The 21417-nt window shown below is 35.9% G+C and overlaps 1 protein-coding gene across 3 annotated transcripts in view; it reads left to right on the plus strand.

The window, feature by feature from the left end:
- LUZP2 (leucine zipper protein 2) overlaps positions 1–21417 on the plus strand; it is a 487881-nt gene that overhangs the window by 446585 nt on the left and 19879 nt on the right. For all 3 annotated transcript variants that reach the window (XM_081536540.1, XM_081536541.1, XM_081536542.1), the window contains one exon: positions 17480–17575. In XM_081536540.1, the coding sequence (XP_081392666.1) occupies positions 17480–17575 (96 nt within the window). The remainder of the gene's footprint in view (positions 1–17479; positions 17576–21417) is intronic.

Below are 21417 nucleotides of genomic sequence, written 5' to 3' on the forward strand. Positions count from 1 at the left end.
GTGTTGAGATCATATCCAGAGACAATCAAGGATCCACAAGATGGTTGACTTGATCTTATGCACTGTAGTAGTATATTTGTTCTCTGGCCATTTTGACTGCACAGCTGCCCAAAATTAGTTCCTCACCTTTATAAACTGTGACAGGATAGTAAGCTTGAAGACCTGCTGTAGTTAGATGTGGTCTTTGCATAATCTTCCCACTTGGCTAGCCAAAGGCATAACCCAGGTATCCTGTTAGACTCTATAACAACCACATATTGCCATCAGGATTAAGATTCTATCTAGATGCTCCAAGAATTGCTGTTAGTGTAGATGGTTTGGAGTAGCAGTAGAATTCAGGTATATTAAATGCACAGATACAGTGCCTGCTGCCTGCATATTTTTAAACCATATTTTGTGACACCTGATTTTCTGCCTGTTGGAAGCTGTGTATTTGAAGGGGCTGAATTGGTGCAGTATAAAGCAACTATTTTGTAAAGAGAGGATCAATCCAGATTTGCTGTTTGTTTTTTAAACAACTCTAAACCATGCCAGTATTATATTAATAGAAAAGGTAGGCAGAAGCAAATGTACCCTATAGTGTGTGGGAAAATGTAGCAATAAAATAAAGTCTGGCTTATTAAAAAAAGTATGGATGAATCCTCAGAATGCATTTAATGTCAGTGATCACAGTGGTAAATGTCATAAAGGAGAATATCGAAAGACAGCAGAAGTGAGAAGCAATTCAGAAAAGTAGTGTAGATAAAAAAAATGATGAAGTTATGTTATGAAAGCTCATTATTTCATTTCCATCCCAGGGAGTCACCATCTTCTATCTTTGTTTTTCTTTCTATGCAATTCAAAGTCAACTTTAGCTGCAGTTGACATTGGTAAAGGTCACAGCTGCGGCATCAACTTAATTGGACAAGGATGATTTGTTAATTTTTTTCCAGTTTGGTAGAAATGCCAAAGTCATTTTAGGGCAACAGGCAACAGTGGCCCTATTCAGGAGCTTAAAGGCATCCAAGTGAAAATTGCATTCTGCTTGGTGCCTGGAGGTTTAAAGCAAGGTGGATTTGTTTTCCCTGTTTTTTTTTCTGCCACAAATCTGTTGCAAAGTAATTTCTAAGAACTCTCAAAGAAGTGCACCTGGAATTACCACAGCCCAAAGAGTGTCAACCTAGACTGCATTTTTTTAATCATTGGGAGCTTTGTTCACACCTGATGCCAATATTTTCAATTCTGTTGTACTCCAGTATAAGCACAGGGTAGTTTTGGAGATTATTCAAAGCTCCCGGATCATTCATGTTTACAGCCAAGGTTGGGAGGTATTAAAATCTTTACTGTAGGAATAGGAAAAGACTCTCCCAGGTAGCTCAATTGTAAAGAATCCACCTGCCAATGCAGGAGACACGGGTTCGATCCCTGGAGGAGGAAATGGCAACCTACTCCAGTATTCTTGCCTGGAAAATTTCATGGACAGAGGAGCCTGGCAGGCTACAGTCCTTGGGGTCGCAAAGAGTCAGGCACGATTTAAAAACTAAACAACACAATGCAGAAGTAAGCTTGTCCTTTCCCCCTGCTTTCCTGCTTCTGGAAGAGATTTCCCAACTAGCCCAAAGGTTTTCAGTTTTAGACTGATCTGTTTTTCTACCAGCTCTCTGTCCTTAGCTAACCATTTAGTTATCTGTAATACCAACCAGCTGTTCATGTTCTTTCCATGGTACAGAAATATGTTTTATATCTTTGTATGCCCAGGGTTATTGTGAGAATAAAAATGAAAACATGAGTCTAAAATATTTGCATAAAACATAACGTTACATCTAAGGAATTTTGTTTGGGTTTCATTTTTGGTCTTAGGAGATCATAATTTCTTTTTTAATTACTTCCCAGTAGATGTGGCATATTTGTGGCAAGGAAATTAAGTTTAAGTTTAAATTATAGAATGTTTTACATGTTACTGTATGAACCTATATATTACATATGCACATAAATATTTTAAACACTATAAATTATATATATTTAATATGGTAAAGATAAAAATGGAAACAACAAATGCCCTTTAATGCTTTCTTTTTATTACTGGTGTGCATAGTTGTACCCTGAAATGGTCTGAAACCAAATTCTCATTTATTCTTCATCCTTGGTACATGTATGCTGTAATAAAATATTACATACAGAAATTGATTATTTGGATATCTCTGTGAACTTATTTTAAAGACATGTTAGCTCCATGAGGATATAATTCATTTAATCCTTCTGAAATTAAAATAGGAACAAGACATTTTTGGTAGAAATGTTAATATAAGTCTAGGAAAGCATACTGATATTCAGAGAAAATGCTACTGAATGTCTTTTACGTAAAGAATGACCATCAGTTTGCATTTTCCTTTCTTTTCTAATTGCGACTTTACTGGTTGTACACATTTCTTAATGTATGAAGTGAAATTTTAAAAGGCATGTAGTTATAATTTCTTTTAAACAGTTATTCCAGTGACTTCCCAGCCTGACATTTGGAAGCAAATTTTTCTTAAGAGTATATCAAGTACCAATATCTTCAAATTTTGATAAACTATTACATCATAAGTCTCACTAATTAACAGTTTAATATCATATACACTACAGTTTCAAATTTTCAATCTTTCACAGCACAATAACAAAGTTACTAGGGAAATTACACTACTGCCACCAAAGATGTTATAGAGAACATGTCATTCTGACAAGAGCCATGATCAAAGAGTGATTTTCTGTAGGAAACCGCTATACTAAAAAAACATGAGAATAGAAGTAATGTAAATGTTCAAGACATAGTCAATGCACAACTGTAACTACAAATTGTCATTTAGTATGCTAAGTATTATAGGATATAAAAGCTACTGCCCTACCTATGGATATTTAACACACAAGACTATCAAAACCTCCCATATTTAACATGTTGCTCCTTTCTGGTTGTACCAAAACAAAAAAACCACTACCAACGGCAACCAGCAAATGAGTTAACCTCTTAAAAATGAAGCATTTACACACACACACACACAAATGTGATGAGGTGAGATTGCCTCCTTCTTAAAAATGTTTCTAGAGCTACTAAAAAAAAGGTTGTAGTTAAAAAATAATTGATGAAAATATTCACATGGATTGTACTTAGAAGGGAGACGGGAACCAGTGATTAGATGTGGTATGTACATGTGGGTTTGGTTGCTTTAGCTGTGTCCAAATCTTGGTGACCATATGGACTGCAGCCTGCCAGACTCCTCTTATCCATGGGCTTCTCCAGGCAAGAATACTGTAATGGTTTGCCATGCCCTCCTCCATGGGATCTTCCAGACCCAGGAATCAAACCCAAGTCTCCTGTGTCTCTAGAATTAACCCAGTGAGCTCCCTGGGAAGCCCCACACAGTATTAATCAGACTTGGACTCTTTCTACCTACTTCATCAGAGACTGGACTCTCCTTTTTAGTTTCTCTGTTTTCCACAGCTAAATCTTCTTTATTGTAGTCAGTCACTTGAGGCTCTTTATCCCTTTCTTTGCATCTTTTATTTTTAGTGAAGATTCTTCCTTTCTGGCCACCTTTTTAACTTTATTTACACGTTTGTGGTAGAAGGTTAAATGACACCATCATCACTCTCCTCTTGTGATGCTTGATCACAACTCCCCTTGACAGATCAGACCTTCCTCTTGGGCATCCTGGTGATGAGGGCTCCTGCTGTGTGCCCCGGGCCTGGACGCCCCTGAACCTTCATGAGCTGGGCAGCAGGGCCACTGCCATTCCTCGAACTGCCTGAGCGGCTGGGTTATTACACAGCAGAGGTGGTGGGAGAACTACCGGATGACTTGTTCCATTTTCTTCTCCTGTATTTTCATTAGAATTTCTTGGATGCTCATCAGATAGTATTGACTTGACTTTCATGGTATCTTCAAAGATAAAGTTATTTTAAAGATGTGTTGCTTCTCATCACCAGTTGGCTATTCATAAGTAAGACAGCCCCTCAACCTCCCGTGCACTGATTATCAATACAAGAGATTTTTTTCTTTAAAACTAGAAGTTCCCACCTAACCTTTCTTTTGTCTCTTTAGATGCAGTAAAATCTTAATCCTAAAAAAAAATCTATAAAAGATATTTCCTTATAACACTTGCAAAAGAAAAGGGACATCTATATGGAATTTAATCAATTTGGTTGTTGTTTGCTCTTTAGCGGCTCAGTTGTATACAACTCTTTGCAACCCCATGGACTGTAGCCCACCAGGTTCCTCTGTCCATGGAATTCTCCAGGCAAGAATACTGGAGTGGGTTGCCATTTGTTTCTCCCAAGGATCTTCCTGACTCAGGGATTGAATCCACTGCATTGGTAGGCAGATTCTTTACCACTGAGCCACCAGAAGTGAAGTGAAGTGAAGTCGCTCAGTCGTGTCCGACTCTTTGCGACCCCATGGACTGTAGCCCACCAGGCTCCTCCATCCATGGGATTCTCCAGGCAAGAATACTGGAGTGGGTTGCCATTTCCTTCTCCAGGAGATCTTCCCAACCCAGGGATTGAACCCAGGTCTCCCACATTGGAGGCAGACGCTTTAACCTCTGAGCCACCAGGGAAGCCCTTAATCAGCTTCCTGTGATCATTTTATTGACAATATTTTCTTTTTTCTCTCTTGTGGAATTTGTTCACTTGAATATCTTGCAGTAAATGGGAATCTACTAGAAGTTTTTTAACAAGGGGAACCTGATGAGATTATAGTTTTAAGAAGATAATCCCAGTAGTAACATAGAAAGAGTAGGAGGATAAGATAATAGAAGCAAACAAAATTATTGGAAGAATAATATTTTTGATAAGAGCAATGAGACAGTAGCAGCAGGAAAGGAATGGAATGAATTTGAGAAATGCCAAGGACATAAAATTTTAAGGAAAATGTGAGGAAGTGAAGGTGGGAAGACTAGATGATTATGCTAAGGAAATTAGCTGAGAAAAGGAGAGGGTACAAATCTTTGGGGGACTTAGTAGGATGGCAGGAGATTATGTACATTTTTAGTAAGATATAGAGTGAAGAATGCAAAAAAGATAAGACAAAGTTTGAGATATGTAATAAGGATTTAAAATTCAGAAGCAGCATTAAGGAATATGAATATACTCACAAGGTGAAGAGTTGGACGTGGAGAGGAGTAGAGACATACCAGCTTCTGAGAGGGGAGATAAGTTGGAAAAGATGAAGGTGTGGATGAATTTTTATGTAGATAGGAGTTCAAAAAGAATAATATACCCCATGGCCTACAGTTTCCCAATGAAAATTTGATCCTTAGCAAGCCTATACTTCTTCCCAATGGTCCTTTTCAGGCATTAGCAAGTTTCATTAGGTGGGCGCCCTGAATTTGCAGACTTCTCTCTTTAACACTGCTGTCCTGGAAACCTGTGTTGGCATCTGTGACTAAACATCAGATACCCAGTGCCAAGAATCATGTGTGTGAGAGCACAGAATTTGAAATTCAACATACCGATTGTAAATCCTGGATTTAGCCAGTTATTTGTAAAATGTTGGAAACTGAACCAAAGACTGTGGTTATTCTTTTTGTGAAATAGAGTTAGCAATATAAAACAATGAGCCTAATTAACTAAAGGCTAAATTTATAGCATAAAACCTGGCATGTAGTGTATCTAGTGTTTAAGAGCATAGATATTAAAGCCAAATTGTCTGGATGTGAGTTTCTGCTCTGCTACGCCCAGCTGTGTAACAGACGCAACTTTTAAACCAATTGGCTCCTAGTAATATGGGAATAATAGTACCATTTTCTTCAAAAGGTTGTTGTAAGGATAAGCTATATATTATTGTTTTCAAGCTTATTTGGTCTAATAAGTTATTATTTTGTGCCCTTCTCTACCGAAGTGTCCATCACACAGTTCTACGTGGAGTTTGACAATAAGAAAATAATTTCAACGTTCATCAAAAGAATCCCCACCAAACAATTTACAAAAGCAATAGGAAACATAACATCTTGATATTTGCTGAAAGTTATTACACATTTTTGTGCCAGCACTGGCAAAAGACAAGAAAATTATTTATCATTTTGATCCACCCTCAATGCATTGTGAATTAGATTTAAATGTTTCAAAGAAAATTAGAAGTAGTATCCTTGCGTTTCATCACTGTATAAAATGCATTGATATTCAGGATTTCAAGAAATCACAGACAGTGTTTTTGAGTTCCGTAGAGTGCTGGTGTTAGACTTTCCTTTGGCATATGTGGCCATCTTTGATCTCTTTGTGAAAGTAAGAATATTTCTGAAGTGTCTGCAGCTACGTAACTAGGAAGTTATTCACATCAATTATACTCCAAAAGCAAACTTTTCCCTTTCGAAGCCTATTGCATGGATTCCAACTATGGTTCCAGTTGTTCAATAGTAATAATAATAGTGAGAATTTTAATTTTCATAGTTCTTTATGGCTACTGCCAAGATGTTTTATCAGATCATCACAATAAATAGAGCACATCTTACTATAACCATTTTACTTAAAAGGAACTTCAACTAGAATCCAGGTTTCTTATGCTAAGTCTAGTGCAACAAACTGCCCGCTCAAAAATGTGTATTACTTAGAATCTTAAAGATATGCTAACAAAAACAATAGATGTTTAAATATGCAGTGCTTCTTATGTTATCACAACACAAAATGTATAGAGCACCTCTGGTGACTGACTTGCTGCTGACGGCTTTACACAAGTTTTCTCAGTTAAAATCAAGAAAAACATTGTGAAGTGGTACTAACAGTATTCTGAGGTTGTAAGAGAGGAAGGCTCTCTTCCTCTTCCTAAGGTTCATGGAGGCTAATAACCCATCTTAGGTCTCAAAACTGGGTCATTGACAACTGAGGGTCTTTTTGCTTTAATTTTAGTTAATTGAGGCAAAATTACTGCATAACATTATATTAGTTTTAGGTTTGCTCCTGCTCATGCTCAGTCATGTCCAGCTCTTTTCAACCCCATGGACTGTAGCCCACCAGTCTTCTCTGCCCATGGAATTTTCCAGGCAAGAATACTGGAGTGGGTTGCCATTTCTTACTCCAGGGGATCTTCCCGACCCAGGGATGGAATTCATGTCTGCTGCATTGGCAGGCAGATTCTTTACCCCTGGAGCTACCTGGGAAGCCCTGTATGTAGTGTATACACTACAAAATGATCAACACAATAAGTCTAGTTACCATTTGTTACCATGCAATTAACTTCCAGTCTTCACACCCCATGCCCTTCCACTGGCAACCACCAATCTGTTTTCTGTATCTGTAAGTGTGTTTGTTTTTATTTTTTTTTTAAAGAGCTGTGGGCTTCAAATATGAGAGAGATCATATGGTAATTGGTATTTGTCTTCGTCTGGCTTTTTAATTTCACTTAGTGTATTCTCCTCAAGGTCCATCCATGTTGTTTTCAATGGCAAGATTATATTATTTTGTGTTCAAATAAAATTACATTGTATTATTGTTGTTCAGTTGCTGAGTCATCTCCAACTTTTTGCAACTCCATGGACTGCAGCAACCCGGGCTTTCCTGTTCTTCACTAGTTCCCAGAGTTTGCTCAAATTCATGTCCATTGAGTCGATAATGCTGTCTAACCATCTCATCCTCTTCCACCCCTTCTCCTTTTGCCTTCAATCTTTCCCAGCATCAGGGTCTTTTTAAGGAGTCAGCTCTCTACATCAGATGGCCAAAATATTGGGGCTTTAGCATCAGTCCTTCCAATGAATATTCAGGGTTGATATTCTTTAGGATTGACTTGTTTGGTCTTGCAATCCAAGGGACTCTCAGGAGTCTTCTCCAGCACCACAATTTGAAAGCATTAATTCTTCAGCACTCAGTCAGTTAAGTAGTTACCACATCTTGGTTATTGTAAATAAATAATGCTATGATTACTTTAGGGGTGTGTATATCTATATATCTCTACAAGTTAGTGTTTTAAACTTTTTTTGGACTAAGAGCCTCTCTAATAGTTGTGAGGTGATATCTTATTGTGGTTTTGATTTGCATGTCCCTTATAGTTACAATGAACAGCTTCTCATTTGCCTGTTGACCATCTGTACGTCTTCTTTGGAGAAATGTCTGTTTAGACTCTCTGAACATTTTTTATTGAATTGTTGAGTTTTATTGCTGTTAAGTTCTTTATATAAAAGTTCATTCAAGTTTTTCTGTAACAGCTTCCAGGAAAAACCCAAACAAACTTTCTGGCCAACCCAGTGATTTTGGATACTGACCCCATTATAGGATGTATGATAACGGATGTACAGCACATTCACAAGTACTCAATTAGTGTTAGCTTCTTATGGTAGGCAAGAGATTATCAACTGAGCTGATATTTCCATTATATAAAAAAATTAAAATCATTGATGCTTTTGGAAATTTACCGATAATGCCACTAAATGTCACATCATAGCTAATGGTTTAATTCAGAACAGCAAACTCCTGGAGGGTGGGGGCTGGGGCATATCTTCATTATTAGAGTTCCTCTGATGCTCATCACAATATATTGTGCACATGCATGCTCAGTTGTGTCCGACTCTTCATGACCCCATGGACTGTAGCCCACCAGGCTCCTCTGTCCATGGGATTTTCCAGGCAAGAATACTGGAGTAGGTTGCCATTTCCTCTGCTAGAGGATCTTCCCAAACCAGGGATCTAATCTGCGTCTACTGTGTCTCCTACCTTGTAGGCAGACTCTTTACCACTTGAGCCATCAGGGAAGCCATGCTCATCACAATATACTGTGACTAACAGCAAATGTTAGATAGATGAACAAACAAATGAATAAATTAATAAATGAGGAATTTGGCAAAGAGAATGATCCCACATTAGCCAAATTACAATGTGTCCATGAGCAATCATATCTGTCTCTAAAGCTGTTCATATCCATAAAATAATTCTATCATGGAGAGTAAACATATTCATTTTCATGACAGCAGTGGCTATGAATTTTCATATTAGACATATATGCTTTTCATATTTCATCATTAGTTATGAGTACATTGTGAATTTCAGAGGCCATGATAGGAACAGCTTTACCTTAGTACTTCCTCCTACTTATGTTAATTATCCCATTTGAGGCTACAGTAGTGTCAATGGAAAAGTAAGCAGGAGGTTCTGGCCATTTGGTTTCCAATAGTTTGTAAAATATTCTAATTTTATTTTAAAATAAAACATAAAAGCCATGAATGCCTATGACTCTCCTTTTCATGGATGGTGATACAACAGCTGTATTTAAGTTATCTGAGACATGCCAAAAAAAGTTTTTTGTTTTTTTTTACAAAAGTTTTATTTTTTTAAATATAAAAAAATCTTATTGTCCAGACCTTGATTAAAATACAGAATATGGCTACTGAATTCATCTAAGTTGAAAAGGTAGAATTAGGCAGACATTGAGACATCTATGCCTTGCACTCTAACTGGATGCTTCACTGCTTTCACCTTTCTGCAGGTACAATTGCTTTCTTTGGGATCCTTAAAGTTAGTGTCCTCCTTCCTCAGTCCCATGCCTTTTCCAATCCTTTCCCTGGCCTCTTCACCTGGGGAGGCAGGCACTGCTCATCCTTCAGGTCTCATTTATAATACCACTTCTTCAGGAAAACTTATCTGACCCTCCAGATGGGTCAGCTCACCCTACTGTATGCTGTTCCCTCAAAGTAATCTAAAATCTTATTAACTCATAATCATTATCCAAATTGTATTTAATTAAAGTTTCCCGGAAGTACTTATTTTACATGCAGTTCTTCCATCGGACTGAGTGTTCCATATGTTTTGTCTGCCATATTCTGGCCACATCATGGACAAAAGTAGTTTTTGAGTAAATGAATGACATACATTTTACAACTTAAAAAGGAAGAGAGTGTGTTTAATGGTTGTGGCAAAGATGCTTATTTATGAAGGGATGTAAATACTTTAAATCATTAATCCTTAATCATTTGGGATTTTGCAGAATTCTTAATAATTTCATAAAAAGAAGTGGACTTTCTACAGAAAAAAATACCTATAATTTAATACCAGTGGACATTAGTTTAAAAAACTTTGTTTTAAAGGTTCTTTTTAGAAAGTTACGAAAATGAGTTTAGGTTGAGAAGTTGAAGGTTATCTGGGCATTCTGTGTTTCTAAAGAAATACTGCTAGACAGTATACTTTAGCGTCTTTGTATTTCCAATAAAATGAGATGAAAAGAAATGCATTTAAAATTTTAACAGGAAAGTCTCAGATGAATTAAAGTTTAGTAATTACAGACCATTTAATCTCTGGAGATTAACTGTTGCATTGTAAATATGGTTTCTCTAATATTTTTCATTACTATAGAGATGCTGTATTTGGAAAGCATTTTATAAGAAATGTAGGTTTAAAAAACTTAAGCTTATTGCATTAAAATATCAACTTTTCCTAGTTGATTTTTAAAGTGGCCATTTATTAGGATTCACTATGATTAAAAACTGAATATTTGAATGAAGTCTATCATTTACTGGCTTGCTGAATTTGGGCAAGTCTCTTAAACTTTGAATTGTAGTGTCTTTATTCTTAAAAGGTAACTGTGTGTTACAGAGATGTAATGCACATAGATTTTTCTAAAACATGGCAAGGACTCTATAAATTTAGACTGTTATTGTCATGCACCTCCTCAAAAAATAGAAGAAAAAGCAAATTGGACTTTTTTCTTACTTCTATAGTTATTTCAACTTTTTAAATCAGTAAGTGTTTACTCCCACCTAAATTAACCCCATTGTTCCAAATTTTAATCAGAACATATCCGTGCACTCTTCCAATCCATTTTCAAATCATACTCCTTATACATATGGGCCACACACATCCATGTATGTGAGGTCAGTCAGGTTCCTGATTTATTCTAGGATCTGAAAATTATCGGCAATACCGCAGGGCATAAGCAGTGTATTTACTGATTATTATTCAGAAAATAAATTATTGTTAAATGATTCTTCTGATATAAAGATATATCATTTTAAAATATTAATAAACATGTATTACTTGTAGAATACTTAGTGATTCAGTTTAGTAGAGCAGTATTCATATTCAAAACTTTAGAAACACTAATGTATTTTATTTTTCATGATTAATTTAGAATAATTATCTTGAATAAACATATGCAATTATTTATGTTCCATTTACTTCATAATTTATTATCAACTTTTTTTTTAGAAATTAAATTTAGAAATACCCATGAATACTTTTCCTTCTCAATTTCCATAGGTGTTATTTTTATAGTATATAAAATTGTGTGTGTGTGTGTCTGTGTGTGTACACATATTTAACTGAATTGTGTGGCAAAGACTGAAGTTACAAACATGAACCCTGTGAGTAACTATGTCTACAGTTATCAAGGTGTTAAATATTATTGTTTATATACCATCTATGTTCTCTATTTCTCTATTACTTAGTGGATAAATTCTAAACTCCTCAGTCTGGAGGTGAAATCTACCAACTACTTGACATAACTGATTTCTCCACTATTGTTTCTCATTAAAGCATGTTCATATACTAGCTTTCAGTCTCACAAACCTCATTTTGTTTTAGAACTCTCTTTTTACCTTTACTGAGATGTGAATCCTCTTTTCCTCATGTCAAATCTGATTCTATAAGAGAGTCCTCAAGTCAAGTCTCTAGCTTCAATTTCTCCATCATATTGCTTAAAATTCTTTTGACTAAAATAAATCTTGCTCTTATACACAGTATTTTATAACTTTTAGCATTTTTTTATTTTATAAATAATCTATTTCAGAAAAAAAAGAAAACTGCAAAAGATTTTAAAACAGCATAAAACAATCTCATAATTCCACCAAGTAGGAAAAAAGAACTCATACTTTCTCTCAGAAACTTTAGTACATATTCATTTTAATACATTTTCACAGAATAGGATGATACCATGTGTAACGTTTTTTGGACCATTTTACATTAACAAAGTATGAACAATTTCATATTTCAACAATTTCAATATCTTGACAATTGTTAATAGATATATTTCATAACTGATATAACATTTAATTATTTTATGTATTTATAAGTTATTATAAAATTATATAATAATTTTATAAATTATTTTATAAGTTGTGTACATAATAGTAAAACAAATACACATAGGTCCACCAACCAACATAAAAACATGTTTGGAGCATTATCAATATGGCTGATGATTCATGCACAATTCCTACTGTAGACTTTTACTGTTTGTAATTTCTAAGTTCTGTGTGTGTGTGTGTGTACTGTGCCATATTACCTTATGTTTAGGACAGAGAGGGAGATAAAGCAAGGAGAAAGCATTGTCCTTTCAACTTGTTTAACACTCTGGGCCATCTCCTCCCAAAATATTTTTAGTTATCATTACAGACATTTTTTCTGGTGACTCACTTTGTCTCATTTTAGTCCATGAATTAAAGGTCAAGAAGGAATGATTCTGGGAAGATTGTTATTGGATGATAAGTGTGCCACCCCTGCTGATGATTTGCTCTGTCAATAACCTGTAAATATATAAAACCATAAGAGATATTTACTAGAACAAAATTAACGAAGATGTAGAAAAATAAAATGCTGTTGTTTGGCAGGTTTACTTTAATTAACACATACGGATATTTGTATCCTTCAAGTAGAGCATAACTTTTACATCCATTATTTTCTTTAATGTTATTAAAGCAATTATTAATACTTACTTGTTCAAAAAGCAAGCTTTAATGAAGTTAAAGCATAGTTTAGAAAACTAGACCCTAACTAAGGTCAAGAATACTCTATAGATATCCTCTTTTTACCAGTGTCTCATAATACAGAAACCAGACCCCTGCAGAAAATTCTGTGATTTGAGGGTGAAATGGGGGCTTATATAGTATTTAAATAAGTGGTTGACACATCCCATCAACCACTATCACACCTAGTAGAGAAGTATTAAGATGGAGTTGAATGAACAAAGAAATTGGCATCTGATAGGGTGGGTTAAATCACTAGCTCTACCTGTTTTATTTTGGTGACTCAGAGGACATTAGTCTTAGTTTTTTTACTCAAAAGATGGAGCCTCACAGAGTTCAGATGTGACCTCATCTGAAGAGTTCCATGATGTTTCTGTTCATCAAACAACTCCCTTTAGTCTGCCTTGATGTGAGACATTACAGAGATGAAAAAGGCATTGTTCTTGCCTTTAAAATGTTCCTGATCTTGTTTATTGGCCATGACTCCTGGGAATTAAATTAAGTCAACAAAAAAGACTATTTCAATCACTTCATTCATATTATGGTCCTCTTTATAAGGGAGATATGTGCTCCTCCATCCAATTCACTCACTTCTCCCCAAACCCTACTTCTGGCAAACACCAATCTGTTTTCTGTAACTGTGAGCTTATATTCTTTTTTTTTTTCAAATTATATATGTATATATATTTATTACTTATTGAAGTGTAGTTGACTTACAGTGTTTCAGGTGATTCAGTTATACATATAAACATATATTACTTTTGAAATTATTTTCCATTATAGATTATTATAATATATTGACTGTAGTTCCCTGTGCTATACAGTAAACATTTGTTCTTGATTATGAGCTTATATTTTTTTTTTTTACGTGAGATCATGCAGAATTTATCTTTTTCTGTCTCCTTATTCCACTCAGCATAATACCCTCAAGTTCCATTAACATTATCCCAAATGGCAAGTTTTCATTATTTTAATGGCTGAATAATATTCCATAGTCTATATACATATATACCTTATCAGTGTGTCCAAATGATGTCCTCTTAGGTTGATGGGGATGCATTTAAGTGGAATTGCTGTATTATATTTCAGTTCTATTTTTAAATAACCATATTGTTTTCCATAGTGGCTATACCATTTTACATTCCCACCAACAGTGCACAAGGTTCCCTTTTCCTGTGTCTTCACCAACACTTGTTATTTCTTATCTTTTTGATAACATCCATTCTAACAGATGTGAGGTGCTATCTCATTGTGGTTTTGATTTGCATTTCCCTGATAATTAACGATTTTGAGCATCTTTTCATGAACCTATTGGCCACTTGTTTGACTTCTTTGGGAAAGTGAAAAATGAAGTCGCTCAGTCATGTCTGACTCTTTGCGACCCCATGGACTGTAGTCTACCAGGCTCCTCCATCCATGGGATTTTCCAGGCAAGAATACTGAAGTGTGTTGCCAAAGCCTGTTCAAATCTTCAGCCCATCTTTTAATTAGATTGTTTTGTTTTGCTTAGTGTGTTGTTGAATATGATTTGCTAAGATTTGTTGAGAATTTTTGAACCCATATTCATCAAGAGTTGTTTTTCTTGTTTAGTCACTAAGTCATGTCTGACTCTTTTGTAACCCCATGGACTGTAGCCTGCCAGGTTCCTCCATCCATGGGGTTTCTCATACAAGAATGCTGGAATGGGTTGCCATTTCCTTCTCCAGGGATCTTCCCAACCCAGAAGTTGAACCCACAACTCATATTGTCAGGCAGATTCTTTACCAATGAGCCAACAGGGAATCTCTCATCAAGAATATTGGCCTATAATTTTCTTTTCTCATGATATCCTTGTCTGCTTTTAGTATTAAGATAATGCTAGACTCATAAAATGAGTTTAGAAGTGTTCTCACCTCTTCTATTTCTTGGAAGAAATTGAGGGGAATTTCTTGAAAAGAATTGCTATAAATTAACTATTTTAATTGTTGGATAGAATTCACCAGTGAATCCATCTATTACTGGATGGTGGTACATGGAGAAAATGAAATATTTATCACCACTAAAGAGATACAAGCTACCAAGTTATAGAAAGACACTGACAGACCTTAAATATATATTACAAAATGAAAAAATCCTATCTGAAGTGGCTATATACTATTTGATTCCAACTATGGATATTTTAGAAAAGGAAAAACTATGGAAAAAATTAAAAGATTAAAGGTTTCCAAGGGTGAGGAGGGTAAGGATGAATAAGCAGAACACAGGGGATTTTTAGGGCAGTGAAAATACTATGTTTGATAGCGTAATGATGGATATATGTTACTATCAGTTCAGTCGCTCAGTTGTGTCCCGACTCTCTACGACCCCATGAATTGCAGCACGCCAGGCCTCTCTGTCCATCACCAACTCCTGGAGTCTACCCAAACCCATGTCCATCGAGTCGGTGATGCCATCCAACCATCTCATCCTCTGTCATCCCCTTCTCCTCCCGCCCCCAATCCTACCCAGCATCAGGGTCTTTTCCAATGAGTCAGCCCTTCGCATGAGGTGGCCAAAGTATTGGAGCTTCAGCTTCAACATCAGACCTTCCAATGGACACCCAGGATTGATCTCTTTTAGGATGGATTGATTGGATCTCCTTGCAGTCCAAGGGACTCTCAAGAGTCTTCTCCAACACCACAGTTCAAAAGCATCAATTCTGCGGCGCTCAGCTTTCTTCACCGTCCAACTCTCACATCCATACATGACCACTGGAAAAACCATAGTCTTGACTATGTACTATACATTTGTCCAAACCTATAGAATTTCATCTAAGAGTGAATCCTAATATTAATATACACCATGGACATTCAGTGATTATCATGTGTTAATGTACATTCATCCTTGGTAACATTTGTACCACTCTGGTGAATGATGTTGATAATAGGAAAGTCGATGCATGTGTGAGAACTGGGGCTTTATGGACAGTCCCTGTACCTCCATATCAATTTTTTGTGAAGCTAAAACTATCCTAAACAACAAATAACAACAGCAACAAAAATACTGCAATTTAGGTGTTCTTGACCTAATTTAGTATGGCAGTAGAAAACAGGCCCTCCAAAGTCATATGGAGTGTCTAAGACCCTAATTTATTTATGTGCTAATCCAGAACCAGAATTCACGTTTTTAAATGCCAAAATACACTATAATTCCCCAAAGTCAGTTCCCATTCTTTGTTAATTCATCAGACTCAATAAGGCTTCTTTCTCTTCAAAGAGCTATTTCACTGAGAGCAAATGCCTACATTAAGGATTGCATGTATTATGTTTAATGCAACTAGTTCTAAAAATAAATATTATGTTTTTGTATTTAATTTAACTTTTCATGCTTTATCGCTCACATTGATGAAGTGATAAATAATTTCCTCCAGTCGTTAAAAGAAATTAATTTATGTAATTTTCTTTCCTGAAGCAAGTTAAAATAACTTTTGTAAACAGATGCAGAAGTTGACAAACCAGGCAACCCAGTTGTGAAATATATGAGCACAAGGGTAGACTTTGGCAAACTTATTGAGGAGGAAAATTGCACTGTCATTCTTCCCACCTGCTCTTTGTGAACTTAATAGTAATTGAAGCCCCTTTTATATCTTGTCCAAGTTAGCCAAGGCCTACAAAAATAGATAGGTAGATAGACAAAAGCTTTTATTCTGCTCATATTTCTTACCTAAACCTCACCACCAAAATCTGGAAGCATTTTCATAAATGTACAATATTTGCATAAGAAAATATAATTAACAAACATTAACATTTTTCAATATGGGCATATTTATATTTTAAGGAAAATATTGAATACCTACTCTTAAATGCAATCTCCATCACTGGTGAACTTGTGTTATTTTTTACAGCTTATCTAGCTGGGTTAGTTTTCCTTCCTGTTGGTTTCAATAGCAAATGGTTTCTATCTCAGCCCTTATGTTGTTCTGACAGTTTTATTTTGTTGAATTGACTCCCAGTAACATTCACGTCTCTGTGTTTACAAGCAATAAATATTGACCCTTACCAAATTAAATGAAGGAGATTTTAATGGTAGAACATCAGGAGCTCATACTATCTGGGAGAAGGCAGAAGTAACAAAGTTGGGGATGGACAGAAACAAAGGCTTCTTCAGAAGACTGGGAATGTGAACCATAAGAAGTGTCTCATTGTAGAAACAACTTGGACAAGTAAACTTACTGAAATTAATATACCTATATATAGCCTCTTTTTAATCTAGTCAGTATTTAGTTCCAAAAATGAGGGTTCTGATGACCTAGTTTGGATCATGTGCACTGGCATTTCTGTGTAGAAAGCAGCACAAAGAAATTTAGAGCAATATGTAGGGTTTCTTGAGGTAGAAAACAGTATTTCATTGGTAGGTGAAGCATTGGAGTCAACATAATTCTTTTTGTAACTTACAGTGAGATGTTTTAAAAAATATCATATTTCCTATTAAGAAAATAAGATGTGTACTTATTATTTCCCAGACAGATACAAGGTTAAAATAAAGAGGAAAGATAGGATTCCTGTTTTTTTGAAAACTCAGAATCCTTAAAAGTTTATTATGCAAGAAATAAACATTTGCAGTAGGAAAGTAGTCCTATTGGACAGCACTCATACAAAATTGAATATAAATTATTTCATTCAATTTCATAGTTAATATTTAAGGTACAGTTAAGGTCTCTGATATATACACATTTTCATGTTATTCTTTTTCTTTGAGTGTGAGGTTGCCATTATAGCATGTTTTACAAAAGTATTAGGAACTCTTTGATGAAACTATTTCCCTCTTAATGTTCTCTTTCTCTCCAGCCTCAAGAAATCACTACTGAAGTCAAAGAAACTGCACAAATTGACACTACAAGGGAAGAGGTTCTACTCAGTACCCCTGAGTGCGACACTCAAATTGTAAGATTAATTTTAAATGTTTTTAACAACATTCAACATGAAAACAAAGACAGGACATAAGCATTTTAAAAATCCTAGTTTATGCTACCACGAAGCTGTCTATTTATGTGTAATATCTACTATCTAAGGACTTCCCTAGTAGCTAAGATGGTAAAGAATCTGTCTGCAATGCAGGAGGCCCAGGTTCGATTCCTGGGTTGGGACGATCCCCTGGAGAAGGGAATGGTTACCCACCCCAGTATTTTTGCCTGTAGAATTCCATGGACAGAGGAGCTGGGTGGGCTACAGTCATGGGGTCACAAAGAGTCAGACATGAGTAAGCAGCTAACACTTTTCTTTCACTTCTGCTATCTACACATTGTACTTTTCATTTGAAAATGCAGATGTTCTTTGGATATGAATCATGTGTTTATTCCACTAAGAGGTGTAATCAGACAATTAGGAATATGAAGATCTTCTGGAGAAGGGAATGGCTATCCACTCCAGTATTCTGGCCTGGAGAATTCCATGGACAGTCCATGGGATCGCAAAGAGTGGGACACGACTGACTTTCACTTTCATAAACTTGAATTGCCAGAGAGATAAGGTGGTCATTCCCAGTCACATGACAGGAAGCTGTTAAAATATTAAAAGCAAACACAACTCCAAACAAAGAATGTGATTCAATAGTATTCTCCCCATAAAGCAAATAAACCTTGAATTACAGAAATATTACAATAGAGGAAGGGAAATTTTTACCCTTCAAATGATAACAGGAAATGAGGAATTTGTACTCTGTGCTTTTACTCTAAAAAGTGTAATGAAATGTTAACTCTGGAACTTTGGCACAATTACAGATTTGTCATATCTGGGCTTGAAAAACGGCAAATGTCAGTTGTATTTAATATATTCAAAGATAGCCTTTAATCTAGTTGACAAAATGGAAAGTGTCTGCTGAAACTATTCATGACGGAAAAAGAAATCAGGTGATAGCAAAGGAAATAAGGCAGAATAGAAACAAGTTAACCAAGTCAATCTCTTTTTCCTCTATTGACTGCCAAAGTAAATTTAGAAATACTAATTTCTCAGCAATTTGGCTTTCACATCTTTGTATGTTGAAACATGTTCAAAACCAAAAATTTAGAATATAAGGTTAATGAGAAGTAGAAATTCTGCAATTTACTTCCAAGGGAAGAAGAAGTCAAGAAGGTTTGGGGAAGGAAGGACTATTTTTGCTATAGTTTGAAGAACAGATAGGTCTCTGACAGTGTGAGTCAATATACAGAGACAAGAAAACATCAGAGTATGAGTAGAGAGTATCAAACAGAAAATGGTGGGATGTGTGGCTAAGATAATTTGGGACTTAAGTAGGAGGGGCACTGGGTTCCCAAGATAAGGAGTTTGGTTTGAATTAGGGATATGGGCTTCTCAGGTAGCACTAGAGGTAAAGAACCTGGCTGCCAATGCAGGAGAAATAAGGGACACAGATTTGATCCCTGGGTTGGGAAGATCCCCCAGGGCATGGCAACCCACTCCAGTATTCTTGCCTAAAGAATCCCATGGACAGAGGAGCCTGAAAGACTACTGTCCATAGGGTCACAAAGAGTCAGACACAACTGAAGTGACTTAGCACGCAGGGATATAGTTAAGATTTTCACATGTTTATGTCCAGTGAAGAGATAAGACCACTGGATTAATTTTAAGGCCGTTTTTTCTTGATACAGTTTCCTAAACCTATGTAAAAATCATTTTGCAGTATATACATGTATCAAATCATTATGTTGCATACCTAAAACCAATACAATGTTACATGCCAATGCTATCTCAACTGAAAAAAAAAAAACAAAAAAACTTTAAAACAAATTAGAATTTTGGAAGCTTCTGGCCTGCACCCTTAAGGGTAATGCTCAGGCTTGATCCTTAAATGTCCTGCTCCGAGCCCTTGGATTAGGAGGGATTCAGTTGCTTTTTTTCCTGGTATACCTGTGCCTTGAGCAAATTGTTCATGTAATGAAGTGGCCAAAACATCTGAAAGAACAGAAGAACCAGAACTTGATCAAACTTAACAAACAAAATATTCCCGTTGAGGGCAAACCTTGAAAAGAAAGTTCTATGTGTTTTGCAAAGATTCCTCAAAGCAGTATTTTGGTCTGCTTTTCTTGTCCAGAGAGAGGTATAAACTCTTTGTTGTTGTTTGTTTGTTCCACTTATTTTTGTTGCCCTTCCTTGTCACTAGTAGCTCATCTCCCTTCAGTAAGTGGCATAAGCAGCTACTACCTTGGTGGAGGTCCCAACTGGGTTGCTTCAAAAAGCTTCCTCCATCTGTACCAGCATGAATGCTCTCTCTCTAACCTGATCCCAGTTCCCTAGATTTTAGTCTTTGAAGCCTCTACTTCCAAGAACCCATACTTTCTAGTGCAGAGAGTGCTCAATATTTATAGTGTGTAGGCTCAGTTACATTTAAAGGCCAAGAGAATAACATAAGGGAGTGAAATAAGCCAGGTGTAAGCAGTAGGAGTGAGTGAGACTACTGTGAATATCTTTTTTCCAATTCTAGATCAGTGGTTCTTAGCCATATCTTCACTATAGTATCATATGGGGGATTTTTATAAAATACTGATGACCAGGTAATTCTAATATGCAGGCTAGTTTTACTAACAATGTATCTCATATGTACATGATTCTTAAAATCATCTCAGGAGCTTTTAAAAGGAAAGATTTTGAAAAATTCTTCAGTAAATTCTAAGTAAAGGGGACGAAAGGTAACTTTTTATTTTTTAAACATGGAACTGACAACACTTTCCAATTAGTATGTTGTTTAGTAATAGAGTTTCACATTTGAGAGACAGCAATGCCTAAATGAGGCTCTGTAATGGTAGCTATGAAAGTCTATGATGTAACTTTTGATAGTAGATAGAGGCGATCCATCCCAGAACCCTCTGTTTATTTTGCAACCAAATCTAAGAGCAGCAGGGCTGTGAAATTGATCAGGAAGCTGATGTGCGATTTTGTCCATAGCTAAGCTTTCCATGAGAGAGCGAGTATACCATCATCTCCCCAAGCTACAGTACTCAGAGTATAATTAATCTTAATCATCGAAAGCTCTATAGTTCCTTTCCAGCTTTCACCGATAGTAAGAGAATAATTCTGATGACTTTCTCCACTTTACAGGAAAAGGTGAGGGGCTCTTTGGATCTATGAGAACTACCCTTACTCAGCTTGTCCAAATTCACCCATAATATTCTGACTTGTGTTAAATATCATGCAATGCATTCCTTCCATTTCAATACAGCAACGTGAAAATAGCTTCAACTTGATTCTAACAAGCTGGAGATTCAAGCTTCAATTTGAATTGCTTTAATTAAATATCCAAATAAGGTATCAAAACATAATTTCATAAAGGAAAAATAAGAAATTTACTTCCTCTTCTGGTAAATGGATTGCTGCATTTTCTGTTGTAGGAAGGATAGTTTTAACATGTTTGGCAAAAATATAACCTTCTTATTGTCTTTGTTTGGAGACTGAATATGAGTAAAGAAGTGCATCTCTGTGCCAGGTTGACAAGAAGTGGCCTCATGATAGTTAGTTTTATGCATCAAAGTGACTGAGCTCAGGGATGACCAGAGAGTTGGTAAAATATTAATTCTGGGTATGTCTGACAGGGCATTTCCAGAAGAGATTAACATTTGAATTAGTAGACTAACAGATCTTCCCTCATAAACATGGCAGGCATCATCTAATCCCTAGAAGGCCCAAACTGAACAAAAAGATGGAGGAAGCATAATTTCTCTTCCCTTTAAGCTGGGCCATATATCTTCTTCAGCCTTCAGACATCAGAGCTCCTGTTTGTGGAGCCTTCCAAC

Source organism: Giraffa tippelskirchi, chromosome 10 (genome assembly GCF_054371585.1).
Source record: "Giraffa tippelskirchi isolate mGirTip1 chromosome 10, T2T-mGirTip1v1.2.pri, whole genome shotgun sequence".
NCBI lineage: Eukaryota > Metazoa > Chordata > Mammalia > Artiodactyla > Giraffidae > Giraffa > Giraffa tippelskirchi.